Source organism: Alosa sapidissima, chromosome 18 (assembly GCF_018492685.1).
Source record: "Alosa sapidissima isolate fAloSap1 chromosome 18, fAloSap1.pri, whole genome shotgun sequence".
NCBI classification, from domain to species: domain Eukaryota; kingdom Metazoa; phylum Chordata; class Actinopteri; order Clupeiformes; family Clupeidae; genus Alosa; species Alosa sapidissima.
Genome location: NC_055974.1, coordinates 4,346,870 through 4,362,200, shown reverse-complemented (window position 1 = coordinate 4,362,200; position 15,331 = coordinate 4,346,870). Strand labels below are relative to the sequence as shown.

Genomic DNA, 15,331 nt, shown 5'->3' with positions numbered 1-15,331 from the left:
TCCTCTCCTGCCTCGTCTCTCTCCCTGTGTGTGAGTGTGTGTACGCTCACCTTTTTTCATTTCCGTAGGACTTCTGGGCCACTTTGGCGTGCAGGATCAGGACTGTTTGGTCTCCCCTCTCCTTCAGGTAGTTCCGCATCGCTTCTCTGGGGAGGGAAGGGGAAGGGGGGAGAGATGGAGAGGACAGGGTTAAAAAGAGGGAGGGAGGGGGGGAGATCAGTTTGTCAGTTATGATGGAAGCACAAGATACTGTGTATCTGAAAAGGAAGTTACCAACACTGACAGCTCTAAATACTGAGGAAGAGAAAGACCGATGAAGAAATGAGACAGTTAGAAAAAAGGGGGGAGAGAGAGGGGGGGGAGAGAGAGAGAGAGAGAGAGAGAGAGAGAGAGAGAGAGAGAGAGAGCGCAAGACTGAGATGCAGCGGACTATGTAACAGCAAAGGAGAAGGTGGCAATAAGAGATGATCAAAATGACCAAAAAACGCAAAATACAAAGAGTGAGAGAGAGGAGAGAGAGAGAGAGAGAGAGAGAGAGAGAGAGAGAGAAGATAAAGAGAGTGAGAGAGAATTAAAGCGAGAGAGAAAGGGAGAGGGAGAGAATGAAAGCAATAGATGGTCTCCGGGAAAAAGCACTCCACATCTCAAACCTCAAGAGCTCCACTCCAAACAGAGTCCCTCGTCTGATTAGCCAACTCTCTTGTGTGCTAAAGTATGCACCACTCGCTATGGAGGGGGGGGGGGGGGGGCACATCACTACGGCCAAAAACCTCAACTTTCCAGCTGGGAGGGGGATTTGCTGTGTGTGTATGTGTGTGTGTAATTTGTAGAGAGTGAGTGTGCGAGTGTGTGTGTGAGTGAGTGTGTGTGAGTGAGTGAGTGAGTGTGTGAGTGTGTGTGTGTGTGTGAGGAGCTCACTAAGGGACACCAGCAAGGAGGGGGGATTGTTGAGGTTGAGGGAGGAAACGAGTGCAAGAGAGAGAAAGGGGAGAGAGGGAGAGAGAAAGAAAAGAAACAGAAGGAAAAAAACACACAGCAGAAACCCTTAGCTCACTTCCCAAGAATTCCAATTTCGTGTCAAATGTTGCACGGTCCGCGCTCCAATTACTTAGTTAACTAAGCAAAAACATGCTCCCCCAAGTCTGTAAAAATCAGCTCTGTCTACACGCAGTTGGCACTGACCAACAGTGGAGGAAACACAACGCAGCACCCCAGATGCATGTTTATGAAGGGGGTTTTGTGTGTGTGTGTGTGTGTGTGTGTGTGTGTGTGGAGCTTTGGGGAGGGGGGGGGGGGGTCATAGATATATGAGGGGTGGGGGGGCAACGAGACAGGATGATGGGTGATACAGAGTGCACAAAAGCACGGGTTCGGTATAGACATTTATAATTTTCTATCAGTGCATGCACACACACACACACACACACACACACACAGACACACACACAGACACACACACACACACACAGGGTCCATTTGCACAGATGTCACTGACACCTGACACGCTAGAGTGCTCAGAGGGACAGAGACATGGAATGGGGAGGGGGGGGGGGGGGGTAAGAGGGCGGGGGTGGCTTCACACACACACACACTCACACACACTCACACACACCACGGGTCTGCTTTGCTCTTCCACGACAACGCGGCACACGCACAAGTTAGACAAGCTTTTGTTATGGAAAGCAAGGGGCCCTTGAGAGAGAGAGAGGGAATAAGAGAGATAAAGAAAAGAGAGGGGGAGGAGGAGGAGGGGAAGAGAGAGGAAGGGGTGAGGAAAAGAGCTAAACAGAGGTGAGAGAGAAGACGGGGGGGGGGGGGGGGGGCAAGAAATAAGGGGAAGAATATGGAAAAAAGACAAGTGTCAAAGCGAGAGAAAAAGAAAAGGGGCAAGAAAGAAAAGGGCAAAGGAAGGGGAGAACAGGAAAAAGGGAGGGAGGGAGGGAGGGAGGGAGGGAGGGATGGTGAAAGAATGGCAGTAACCTTTGCTGTGAAAGCCACAGAGAGACGAGTGTGTGTGTGTACACATGACCATGCTTTTGTACACACGGATCCATAGTAATTGCTTTGGAATGGTGATTGTGTAAAATCATTGGTAGACACGTGTGGACAGGGCATTGCGCGCTGGCGTGTGTACATTCAACCATGCATCCATGTGTCCACTCCTGGCTCAGTGGAAGAACATGTGTGTGCGTGTGCATCTGTCTATGGAACTGTGTTTATCCATCAGTCCCAGTGTTTCTGAGTGTGCATTTGCATGTGTGTGCATACAATTTTATATACATCTGTGTTTGTGTGTGTGTGTGTGTCTGCGTGTATTTTCATCAGCGCAAGTGAGTGAGAGTGTGATAGTGTGAGTGTGTGTGTGTGAGTGTGTGTGTGTGCGTCCACGCTCTGCTGAAGCGCGGCATCAGTGGCTAGGCCTTGAGTGCTAACGTGATCCAGGCGTCCAGTAAATGTGCGGGGCCCCCCTGTCCCAGCTCCAGCTCCGACTGCCTGCCCAGCCACCTCACCAGCAGGGCTGCCCTGGAGGACCCCTTGTGACTGTCTGGGAGATTTTGGGGGGGGGTAGACATGAAGAGAGAAGAAAAGAAAGAGAGAGAGGGAGTGAGGGAGAATAAGAGAGGGAGCAGAGAGGGGTAGAAGGGCAGAAGGGAGGAGAGAAAGGAAAGGAAAAAAGGAGAAATGCAGACAGAATGAGAGCGAGGAAAGAGAAAGAGAGAGAGATAGAGAGAGAGAGAGAGAGAGAGAGAGAGATAGAGAGAGAGAGAGAGAGAGTGGGGGAGACTGAGATGGAGAGAAGGAGGGAGACCCAAAGAAAGAGAGGAAAAAGAAACGAAGGGGCAAAGAGCAAGTGAGCGCCCACCCGGGCCAGCGCTCATGCGAAGGGGGAAGGCTGCTGAGACATGTGACTGCGTAACGCTGAGTGGAAACCACAAGGCTTTAGCTGCAGCTTTAGCTGCCCGACTGCCTGCCTGCCCCCTCACTCCTGACCTCAGAGCTTCCAGGCACCGGCCAGAGACTGGCCACTGGAGGCTTCCACGGGGAGGAAGAGGGTGGGAGAAATGGGGGAACAGAGAGAAAAGGAGAGAGAGAGAGAGAGGGAGAGAGAGAGAGAGAGAGAGTGACTAAGAAGGTGGGAGAGAAAAAAAGAGATGTATGAGGGCCTCAGACATAAAGGGAAGGAGACAGGAAGGAATGAAGGAAGGAAGGAAGGAAGCACAGGGGAGAGTGACTGGGTAGGAAAGACAAGAATGAGAGAAGGAGTGAATGAGAGGAAGAAAGAGGAAGAGAGAGGAGGCAGCTGGAGCTGGACTAAACAGAGAATCCTGCTAATTCTACGCACAATAAATGGTGTGTATGCTTTTAAATGGGCTAATTGGCTCTGTGTTGTCGTCGGCCGTGGGTTCGGGATAAAGTCACTTGGACACCGGAGACGCTGCGAGCAGGTTCTGGTTTCCGTGGCCGCCGATGCAGACCCAGCACAGATCAATAACAACACAAACAAACAAGAGCAGTCTCAAGGAAACAGCCTAGCGCTAACACAAACACAGTTTACTCTTCAGAGTGCACACCGATGCAGAATGTGCCTGCGTGTGTGTGTGCGCGCGCGTGTGAGCGTGTGAGTGTGCGCGTGTGTGTGAGTAAATATATAAAAGGGAAGTGAGAGGATGGGTCAGTTGAGAATGGCAGAAAAGCACCCGCACGAAGACGAAGACAAACACGCACACACACACACACACACTCAAACACGCTATTATGCACACACATAGAGGAACGACTGCATTGGGTGAATCATCTGATTTCAAACAGGAAATGACAGATATCAAGCCTTTGGCTTCCAAGCACTCTGACAAGTAAACACATGCATGCAACACGCATGCACACAACAGACGACACACAAACACGCACAACTGCATCCACATGCAGCAGCCATAAACAATACACACAAATGCATTAACCTCAGTCATCCTGACCGCAAGTGAACATTTGCTTTGGTTCAAACTCTTCGCTGCACCGAGACAAGATGGATCGCTCCTAGCCCTGCCCACTTAGTTCTTTTATCTAGTTTACTCCCAAGTTGAAAAAAAGGACGAAAAAGGGTTCTCTTTCCCTCCCTCTCTCTGTCTGTCTCCCTCACACACACACACACACACACACACACACACACTAGCACTCCAATGGGAAAAAAACGATGTATTTTCCTACTGTAACTTAGTGTATAGCCTCGACCACGAGTGCAAACTGCTTGCAAAATATCCATCGGAATAATAGTTAAAGGAGAGGATCATTTTACACAGACAAGGCCACCATGGCCTGTGACCCCATGAGCCCTAATATTAACAGCAGGCAAAGTGCACAAGTCTGTCAAGAGACAAAGTTCTTGAACTTTAGTTTTCTTATGGCACGTGGGGGCACTGAGCTGAGCTGATCAATGTTTGCACTTCGATGTCTTGCCCATGTTGTTATATTAGCAACTTGAATTGGTCTCGTTATTAAATTAGCTTCAGAATTTGTACTTTGCCCATGATTCTAATGAGGGCCACATGTGTTCATATATTCATGAAAATATGTGAAAAATGGGTAGGTTGCAGTCACTTAAAAAAAGAAAATGAAAAATGACACAATGACCCACACCGGTATGAATTAGCCTAGATACAAACACACACACCAAGAATGCTTTCTTTTATCTATTCACCATTTTACCCCTTTTTTGCTTCTGCTGACTTTCTCCATGTTAAAAACTGCTGCATTTCTGCGTAGTTTGGGCCATGAACTACATGACGCATTTCTGCTGCTGCATTCAGCGCTTCACAGGTCAACACTGACAGCACAATTCCACTGATTTCAAAGGTAGCATTCTTAGCGACATCTGCTAACATTTTCTGCACAATCAACATTTCATCTCCCTCAACAAATTGTTCCATCAAATGGAACACACACTTGTCGTGCTTCGTCCTTCCCCAAAATTAGCTACCAGGACTTCAAAAGAATGGATTGTTTCAGCTGCCTGCCTCCATTCTCTGACAGCTGACTAAAGACACATATCTTGTAGTTGCCTGTAATGTAGTGAGGGAACCTGATATGGGTGACCCTCACTGGCTCGATCTGACCGATAAGCCAGAAAACCAAGCGTCCAACAATGGCCTCTACGTGGGTCATCAAACCAGGCCAACTTGACCAACAGTAGCCCATTCACACCCTTGGCCAACCATTTACTTTCCTGGGTCATTAGGCCCATATAAATAAGATTACATTTATGACTTCATCCAACTCAAGAGACTCCACTTCTTAACTTAATATCTCAAATGCAGAGAGAGAGAAGGAGAGAGATGAAGAAAGGGCATAAAGACAGATAGGAGGGGACAGGCGACAAAGGATGTGAGTGAGTAAGTGAGAGAGTGTGTGTGTGTGAGAGAGAGAGAGAGAGAAAGATACATAGAGAGAGAGTGTGTAGGCAGCCAGATAGACAGACAGATTCAGAGCAGCACACGGGAGGATCCCCAGGGGGAGACTGCTAATACGGCGGGTAAGTTGTGCTGCTTGTGTGTGTGTGTGTGTGTGTGTGTGTGTGTGTGTGTGTGTGTGTGTGTGTGTGTGTGTGTGTGTGTGTGCGTCTGTGTGTGTGTGTCTGTGTGTGTGTGTGTGTGTGTGTCTGGGGGGGGGGGGGGGGGGGTTAATAAGATTACTAGGTTAATAAGAACTGAAGTTGAATCAGACAGGCATCTGCCTGCTACATCTGTCACAGCGTCGCGACCAGTATGTCCAACACACTCACCCACCCCCTGCTGAGCAGCCAGCGCTGTGGTCACGCTACTCTCTCTCTCTCACACACACACACACACACACACACACACACACACACACACACACACACAGCAGGAGCAGCATGTACACAATGCCTGGACATAAGGGTCATATATCTGCATAGATGGCTGTAACACACAATTAAACCTCAGGAAATGTAAAATAAATGTCTCCTCTCCTCTGTAGTCTAAACACACAATGTGAGCATAGCCTTAAGAGCAAGCCTACAGAGCCACGACACATCTGTAAGATGCCTACAGAGCCACTACACATCTGGAAGATGCAACAGATAATCAACAGAAGGAATGTGAAACCAAACTAAATATACAGCATTTAGAACACCCAGAGAAATAAATGATGGCAACCACCATCACAACATTATGCATTATGGTAATAAATGTGTGGCTTGCATAATATTTCCTGATATAGAAGGCTATATGCATCAACACAACACTGAGATGTAATGGGACTCTTGAGTACCTTGTGGATTCTTTTGAGGGGAAAAAAATATTTAAGGCGTCTTTTAACACACAATAAGCCCTCTGTTGCCAAAAAGCTCTTTGTACTTTCGACTACAGAGCTCGCGCCTCCAAAAAAAAAATTGTAATAAAATTCAAAGAATGTTTCAGTGGCTCACTCAAAGCTTTAAGCTGCCGAAGCCTTACATGTGCAAGTCGGTGTCCTTCCCCCAAAGTATGCAGTAAGATCTGAGGGAATCTATGGCCTAATTCCAAATGGTGCACTTGTAGGGCAGTAAATCATCACTTCCCCTTGTTGTCTTTATGTACGGAAGTCTAACATGGGGCAACCTACAAGATTGTCTAAATAGAGCCCTAAAAGTCTTATGCTAAGCACAGTCGGGTGAGTCACCAGGATGTGACATAAAGACCATGTGCTACTGAAGGTCGGTCAGAAGGTCGAGGTACTATCGAGGCTCCAAAAAGACACTCTTTAGTCCACTAAGTTCTCGGAGGTGCTGAGCCCTCTACTGAGCGCTCTGTGGAAAACAAGGCAGCAAACGGGGCCCGTCACGGCTTTAGAGTTCCTCTGTGAACAGCACACTCTTCAATCTGGAGTGCCCTGGAGTATCCTGGCATGACTTCACTCCCTGCTTTGTTGAAAGCTGATTTCACTAACAGCAAGACCCAAAGGAGTGACACGAGCCTCAGGATATGATGCGGAACTGGATTCATTGATGCACAAGGGTGAGCACCACATCGATATTAGGCTATTACTACATTACTCTTATTATGATCATCCTCAAATTATACAGCACTACATTACTGCAATAACATAAGATGATAATATTGCTCTCAGAAATAGACACCGAGAGACCTACACATCTAAACAGACCTAAAATTTCCATTTTCAACTTGCTCCTACAGGAACATTGCAAGAGTTGGCAGACCCGCCCAGCACTCTGCTGCCTGTGTTCCGTTCCCTGGCCGCGGGGCAGGCTGGGCACGTGGAGACGAGCTTAGCCCATCAGCGCAATATCCTCCCCTAAACCTCACATGCCAGCCCTCAGAGAAGGCAAACAAGCAATAAAGGTATTGGCAAGGGCTTTTTTAGCTTTAGCGGTTAGCGACCGTCTCCCCGCTGCCAAGATCACTCTTGGTTCAAGCCCTGTGGAGTGACCAGGCGACTGGGGGCGACCGGGGCGACCGCTCAGGCCCGAGGCCCAGGGTGCAGCCCGTTTGCCAGCAGCCATGAGCCGTGCAGTTTATAAACACTGGCCACTCGCATCTGTGATTAAGTGGTGGAGGAGGAGGAGGAGGAGGAGGAGGAGGTGGAGCTGGTGCACTGGCCTGCTCGTCCTTTCGAACGCAGTCACTGAGCAGTCCAGCAGATGCTGGGTTTAGGAAAAAAAGGAGGGCTGGAGGGTTTGGGGGTGGGGATGGCGGTGGGAGGGGGAAGGTGGAGGCCCCTTGCCAGGGCCACGGGTAATAAGCGGGTCCCACCACGGCCCCAAACCGCGAAGCGTGCTGCCCGTCGACGACCGTGCCGAGAGCTGTGCCCGCACTCGTCGGCCCCGCTCTGTCATTGCGCTCGCATGCTGAGTAAATCAGAGGTCCGTTGGGGACGCCAGCAGCTGGCTACACAACAGACACGAGAGAGAGAGAGAGAGAGAGAGAGAGAAAGAGAGAGTGAGAGTGAGAGTGAGAGAGAGAGAGAGAGAGAGAGAGAGAAAGAGAGAGTGAGAGAGAGAGGGCAAGAGAAGGGGAGAGGGAAGGAGAAGGAGAGCAAGAGTCTCCTGAGTAATTTTTCAGCTTGTCAAGCGAACCTTCAACCTTTCATTTTCCAACCGAACTATCCTGGCCTCTCAAACCTCGTCCTCTCCCCCTTGTCTCTCCCTCAAAACACAGCATATATCATAACTCAGGCATACACAGAGAGAGAGAGAGAGAGAGAGAGAGACGAAGAAAGTGAAAGAAAGAGAAGGGAAAAAAAATATCATTGCCAACAGACCAAACCCCAAAGGCGGCCACAGTCCATAGGCCAAAAAAAGTTTAAATTGTGTAAGGACACGTGTCTAAAAAGAGCACCAGCAGCCAAATATAAGATCAACCTTCCTCACAGCAATGCACCCAAACCACCCCAAAGACACACACAGACACACACACACACAGACATACACACTTCTAAGGAACCATTTCATAAAAGGATGGCTCTTGTTCTTTAAAATCACAAGAAACGCAATTCACCCATGGTCTCCATATTGTAAAGAAACAAAACATCACACAAACTGTTCAGCTATGGACGAATACAGAACACAGAACAGAACAGAGTGGAGACCACAACAGAAGAACACAGCAGATTTTGAGGTGTTTTGGAAGGGTGTGGTGAAGACATCTCACCTTGTCAGGCGCTGCGGTTGAGGGTGCTCCCCAAACTTCCTGTAAACAAGCAAAACAAAACAAAGCCCATTAGCAAGACTGTTAGCATCGAGGTTATCACAGTATCAGAACAGAAACATCAACACCTGCACTGTCAGCCCCCCACACCACCCCCCCCCCCCCCCTCCCTCGCCACATGAACGTGCATGTGATTCTAATTGGCTGCTCCATGGGAAGGAATCTCAGCTTGCAGATGCCAAAGCGACCTTGGGAGTGAGGCGAGATGGGATGTGATCATGTGACTAGAAAACACGTGCAGGTGGCTCAGGGAGGTTTGTGTCTTCCTGCTTTGATTTTGTCTCTGTTGTGTGTGCGTGTGTGCGTGTGTGTGTGTGTGTGCGTGTGTGTGTGTGTGTGTGTGTGGTAAAGGGAAAAGCAACTGAAAGGGCATACGCCTATGTGGTGGGAGTGATGCCGGCGTGTTCATCTTGACCTTCCCTTAAACTCCTCCACAGGTGAAAGGAGGCAGAGTGTGTGTGTGTGTGTGTGTGTGTGTGTGTGTGTGTATGCATGGCTAGGACGTAGCTTGACTAGTGCAGAGGGGGCTAGTACTAATTGCAGTGGCCAAAGGATAGAACAAGAAGAACGCCAACCCCCATCATTGTATGGCTGGTTCTACAGCTGTATGATCATTTAGTGCACAAGGTGCCAATGTTTCATTCATAGACACATAGTTAATCATATTGTGCTCTTTGGCACTTGGTACTCTAAAAGCCCATAAAATGAGCAGATTTTCATGTTCGTAGTTACCCATATACCATTTTTATCCTTGACAAATGCAACATCCCCTAAATGTACAAATGCCCATTACTTGCGGACCCTTCAAATACTGGCATACCAAAATGAAAATGAAATATATTTAACGAAATCCATGACATAGAACATCAATGTGCATGCCATACAAACGTTCACTCACAATGAGTACATTTGTTTTCCATCCTACAAAGTTTTGGCTAGCTAAGAACAATACTGTTCAAGATATTAATGCCCAAAAACACCCTAGACAATGTGTTTTTGAGGCTAAAATAATACACTGGCCTAGCCTAAAAAAATACAAAGACTTTGAGATTTGAGCAGAAGTATTTTACAGACCTTGGATTTGTCATTGTGTGACAGACAAAATCTGAGACGGTGCAGCAACAACTTTATCTAATTTTACACAGAATAGTTGACGACATGAGCAGTCAGAGATTATGCCATCGCGTTTCATTGTTCAAGACACCCCTCCACACCCATTTTCTTTCTGACTGTTACAGTGACGCCACCAGTCTCTCACAACAGTGAACTATTTTAATCAGTACACAAACATTAAAGTTTTTTTCCTCTCCCTTTTAAACCACAGAGACTTTACTATGAGTGTGGTGCCACAAGCACAGGGAGCTGCAGACATGAGTGTCATATCACCACGACATCAAACACGAGTCGCGTCACCATATTTGACCACTGCTCCCTTTAGACAGCCTTGCAGAAACTTCTGAAAAAGCGGTGTGTTTGTGTGTGTTTGTGTGTGTGTGTGTGTGTGTGTGTGTGTGTGGGTGTGCGTGTGTGTGTTTGGGAGGTTTTGGTTGCCATGACTACAGTACAGCATCAAACCAGGAAAGTGACGCCCGAGCGAGGGACTTTTCACCAAAGTTCAACCACAGACGCTGTCGCTCAAAAGAGCCTGCCGTTTGACGACATGAACAACCTTTAAACAAAAGACATGTGATCTTCCAGACTCTGCTGTGCTGACTGTAAGGCTGGTGACAGGAGAGCGGAAAAAAGTTGTACCTGAATGACTCAAGAAGCAGTACACCACCCGAGTGGCGTGAGAGTATCAAGGGTACAAAAATAGGGACCAGACATTCCATATTCTACTGTATTGATTTTGAAATGTTTTCACGGTGCAGCGTTAGATGCCTTATGAAGTGGAACCAAGTAGCTCCGTGTTTTGTTCTGTCAACATCACCACACAATCCTAATTAAAACAAACAAAAGCTTTGAAAGGCAACGGCAATGTCTTGCAACAAAATTGGCTGTTAGAACACGTTGAGTCTCTCTCTCTCTCTCAGGTGGATTCTTGTTTTGTTCTTTAAAAGAGCTGGAAGAGTGAGGCAGCCTCAGCTGAGAGAATCGCAGAGTGCAGCCGACTGATGATTCAGAGAAGGGCCCTGCATCAAGAAGCACCCCCCCCCCCCCCCCTCCTCCTCCTCCTCCCCATCCCAATCCTCTCTCCTCACACGGCTCAAAGCCAACCGACAGCAACTGACAGCAACCTTGAGCCCTCGGTGCGGACCTACGGGGAGATGGGAGGCTCCGAGCAAAAATAGGATACAGGGAAGGCGAGGAGAGGATGAGGGGGAGGGAGGGAAATCAATGACTCCATCAGAAACACACACACACACACACACACACACACATGGAGGGAGAGGAGCCCTACTTGCCGCAGATGAGAGGATTTGTGTCTGTGCGTGCGTGTGTGTGCGTGTGTGTGCGTGCGTGTGTGTGTTCTGGATAGCATGGTAAACAGAAACTGTTCTACAACCATGCTTATATGAAAAAAATGAACCACATCAAGCCGCTCTACTGGCAGCCCAACATTAGACATATTATTGACAATAACAATGTTCAGCTTCCTTCCAGCCTTCAGTATTTAGTGATGTTCATAGTATTTGCTTAGAGGCGTCATGCTCAGGCTGCAGAATCATCACAGATACATGCACAACTTTAAAAGGTAACATAAATGTTTAGAGGACGTTTGCCAAAAGCCACTGCTCAAAGATACCACATTGGCGTCACATATCACTCCAGATGCTCTCACACACTGTGCACACACACACACACACACTGTGCACACACACACACACACACACACACACACACACACACACACACACACACACACACACACACACACACACACACACACACACACACACACGGAGAGGGTGAGTGAATGAAAATGAGACTTGAGGATCATACAGGATACAGAAACATGTAATGGAGGTCCAGTGAGCACAATGATCAGACACATGTTAGAGGAGAGAGAAAGAGAGAGAAAGAGAGAGAGAGAGAGAGAGAGGAAGAAGAGAACAATAGAGAGGGAGAAGGAGAGACACAGGGAGAGGAAGAGGAGAAAGAGTATTGAACATCAGGGAATAGGGACACAAAAAGGAGGAGATATTAGGGAAAGGCGAAATATTAGGGAACAGCCTAAGTATGATTGAGAGTGTGCATGTGAAAGATAGTCAAGATTATGAAACAGCAAGAGAGAATGTGTGTGTGTGTGTGTGTGTGTGTGCGCGTGTGTGTGTGTGAGGGAGAACAGGCAGTGCAGTAAGGAGAACGAGGGAGCAGCAGTGAAAGGGAGCGCAAGTGTGCGAGTGTGTGTGTGTGTGTGTGTGTGTGTAGGAATAATTATAGAGGAAAGGAGATCAATAAGGTTCCCACAGTGAGGCACTGATGCTGGGGAGGATAATGGATTCCAGGCAGCTGCTGGGTGGGTGAGGCACACGACGCAGCTCTCCTCAGCCTGGTGGAGACACGGACCAGGGGAGGCGCGGTGGCGTGGTGGATAAGGGATGCCCTCTCGATCCTGGACCACGGCGTTAGCATCCAATTCAATCAGCACACGTCGCCGTTTAGCTTAATCACCAGACCTGAGAATCGGAGCAGTTGGCGATGATGGAACGGACTTCTGGCAACTCATACGGCCAGATAGCGGGTGGTGATATAGATGCTTCTGATTTGGTTTGTGCACTAGATTTCTTCACTGGTAATTAGCAGCTTATGCATAACATTATGCAAAGTGCAAAAAGCCAGGCATAACATTAGGCAAAAATAAATGGTTACGGCGCTCCCGTGACGTCACATTGTCGTGCTACCGGTCGGGAGTGGCGAGTATGTTGAAGGCTTAAGGCCTCCCAACCCATGCAATAGGCTAAGGCCTCCCAACCCATGCAATAGGCTAAGGCCTCCCTAACCAGAGAGGAGGAGTTACAAAAATGTTCACAGAGCGCCCAACATCGAGAAAGTGAGTGAGTAGCAGACTGTAAGCGAGGACTTGATTTCCACGAAAAACCACCAGTGCTTCCTTGAAAACGCGCCACATTTAAAGGAGCGCTAGTACTGACGCCTCCAGAACACACATCAGGTTTGTTGGCATCCTCAGCAGCAGCTGCGTCGCTGCACTGACAATACAACAGCAGCAGAAATATATTTTTAACATACAGACTGAGCAGAAGAAAAAAAAAAAAACTTAACGGTCATTTTTTGTTGTTGTTGTTGTTGTTTGGCACTCTGGTGAAACTAACCACTAAGCCAAGCCTGTGCAAAAAAAGCAGTGCAGCTTTTTTGTGCTGCTTTGCACACAGAGATACTGTAAATAGCTGATGCTAGCTTGACCACTTCTCCCCCTTTCAAGTGCTAAACTTATCCCTTACTGACAGTAAGGGTGAACAGCCCAAATACAGACGGTTGACCAAATTACAGGGCTGATAGCCACAGCCAAGTGCAGTGACAGATAAGTTTGGCGGCATCAAGGCTTCTGAGGACAGGCTTTCACTGTCCCTGACTGACCAAAACTAAATAAATAAAAAAATACAAATAAGAATAAAAAAAAAAACACTTGTTTAATAAAATGACTCAATATGTGGTTGTTGAAGCCAGATGGAAGATTCAAAGTGGGTGACCATGCACATGGGCATGTGTGCGCTGGGTTCTGTTCATTCTAGTAGGGTTAGGGCTAGTCCACACGTACGAAACCGATCTTTTTTTCCTCCGTCTTCCCTGAAACCGCATCAAGAATATTTGCGTCCAAACGGATCCATCTCAACACGACTCAACACGTTACTTCATACCCCAAGCCTATAGGTGGCACTGTTTCTTTACAGAAATTGACCAAAGTTTGTGTGCTTTACAAACAGACAGAATAGGCTATGACAAAATGGCTAGTGCAAGGAAACCAGAATTGTTTGTGTGGACTGATGGTGAACTGACAACTGTAGTCAACTGTAAAACTAATACACTTTATTTTACGGTTTGTGAAGGGTGCAGTCGCGTCCTTTATTTGGCTAACGCAGGTAGGCCTACTAATCACCTTTACTTTCTTTGGTTGTAGGATAGTCCGTGATTCACATTAGTTTTGGCTATCACCGCAATTAGGCTACTAAACGCAAGGCTTACCCAAGTTCTAGGGTATTCTGTCGCCACATTTATAATATTGCTATAAAACCTTCGTTAGTAACAGTCAATACGTTTGCCTGCATCAAATCAAATCGCGCATTTGCATTCAGTGTGCTACCAGCTTAACGTGAGTTCTAAGCGTCTTTGTATGCTTATATCTGATTTCACTCAACTGTGAATGCATGTATATATGTTGTAAGACATGTAAAATAAATGAATGACACTGGCACTACGCACAAATTAATGTAGCCTAAACTTACACCGCACTTTCCTAATAACTTAAGTTCTCTAGCGTCACTGACAGTAGCTAGAATGCATTAAAAAACACCGAGGAAAAACAGTGTTCAGTCCACCAAGTCATAAGCTATCGGCGCTGCACAGCACCAGTTGTGATATTTATCTTACGGAGTGTAATCATAGGTAATGTCATGTATGAAAACTAGTATTGTTAGGCAATACTATAAGTGCAAGTCCAGGGCAGCTGAGGTGTGGCGATGACATCATCGATACGCAAGCAGGATGTGCGGTTTCACTGTCTAAACGAATTAAAACGGGCTACGGTTTCAGATTTCTCCACTCTGGGACCAGGTTTCAGAAAAGTGCGGTTTTGGGCAGTGCGTTTACAGGATTTGTTTGGACGCTCGGCCAAGACGAAGCAAAACCTCTGCGTTTAACCTAAAAAGCGTCTCCGTGTGGACGGGCCCTTAGAGGAAGTCACCAAAGTAGGTTCAAGGGGGCAGGCGAATTCCCGGAAGTAGAAGCATCGATGTAGCGGTGGTTATCAACTCTCTGCTAACCCCATAGAACGCCCATTCATTTAGAATTTTTTTGAACTCCCATAACTTCATATAACATATATCATGTGCCAATATTTTAGCTTCTGTGTTATCTACATAAACAATAAAAGGCAAAACAAGACTCGACTACCTCGTACGTAACGTTAGTTTCCCGTAAGAAGAATGTTTAGCAGGTCCGGTTGAAGGGAAGCTAACGCACTGAAGGGAGATAACCGTATTGTTTGGATAAGAAGCGTAGTCCAGCCAGCACGGAAACTCGTGATCAAAGCTATGTAGCCTACAATAAATAGCATTGTATGTTAAGGTAAAGCATAGAGGCAAGTAAACCTAATGAAAAACAGTAGTTTTACCGTTAGGTAGTGTAACGATAATCATTTCAGAGGTTTTCGATGGATTGACCGTAGGTCAGAAAAGTGGAAAGAAGATTACCTTCAAGACTAGAAGCTATAACTTTTTTGTTGTGTTTTACCATGACTGTTTTTGAAGATGATCATGTGTGGTAGTTTCAACATTAACACGACTTGATATCACTTGTGAGGATGATATTAATAATAATACATAAATAAATGTTTAACTTTGATGACTTTGAAGGCGAAGGAAGTGTGAGAAGAATTTCTGTGTATCTATCATATGAGTTACAAGATTCAGTTCGATGGCTAACGTCACGAA

General features: G+C 46.9%; 1 protein-coding gene across 3 annotated transcripts in view; it reads right to left on the bottom strand.

Annotated features, from left to right (window-relative positions):
* rbpjb (recombination signal binding protein for immunoglobulin kappa J region b) overlaps positions 1–15,331 on the bottom strand; it is a 72,566-nt gene that overhangs the window by 31,746 nt on the left and 25,489 nt on the right. For all 3 annotated transcript variants that reach the window (XM_042069479.1, XM_042069478.1, XM_042069480.1), the window contains exons 2-3: positions 8,664–8,702; positions 51–146 (exon numbers count right to left, since the gene is read on the bottom strand). In XM_042069479.1, the coding sequence (XP_041925413.1) occupies positions 51–146; positions 8,664–8,702 (135 nt within the window). The remainder of the gene's footprint in view (positions 1–50; positions 147–8,663; positions 8,703–15,331) is intronic.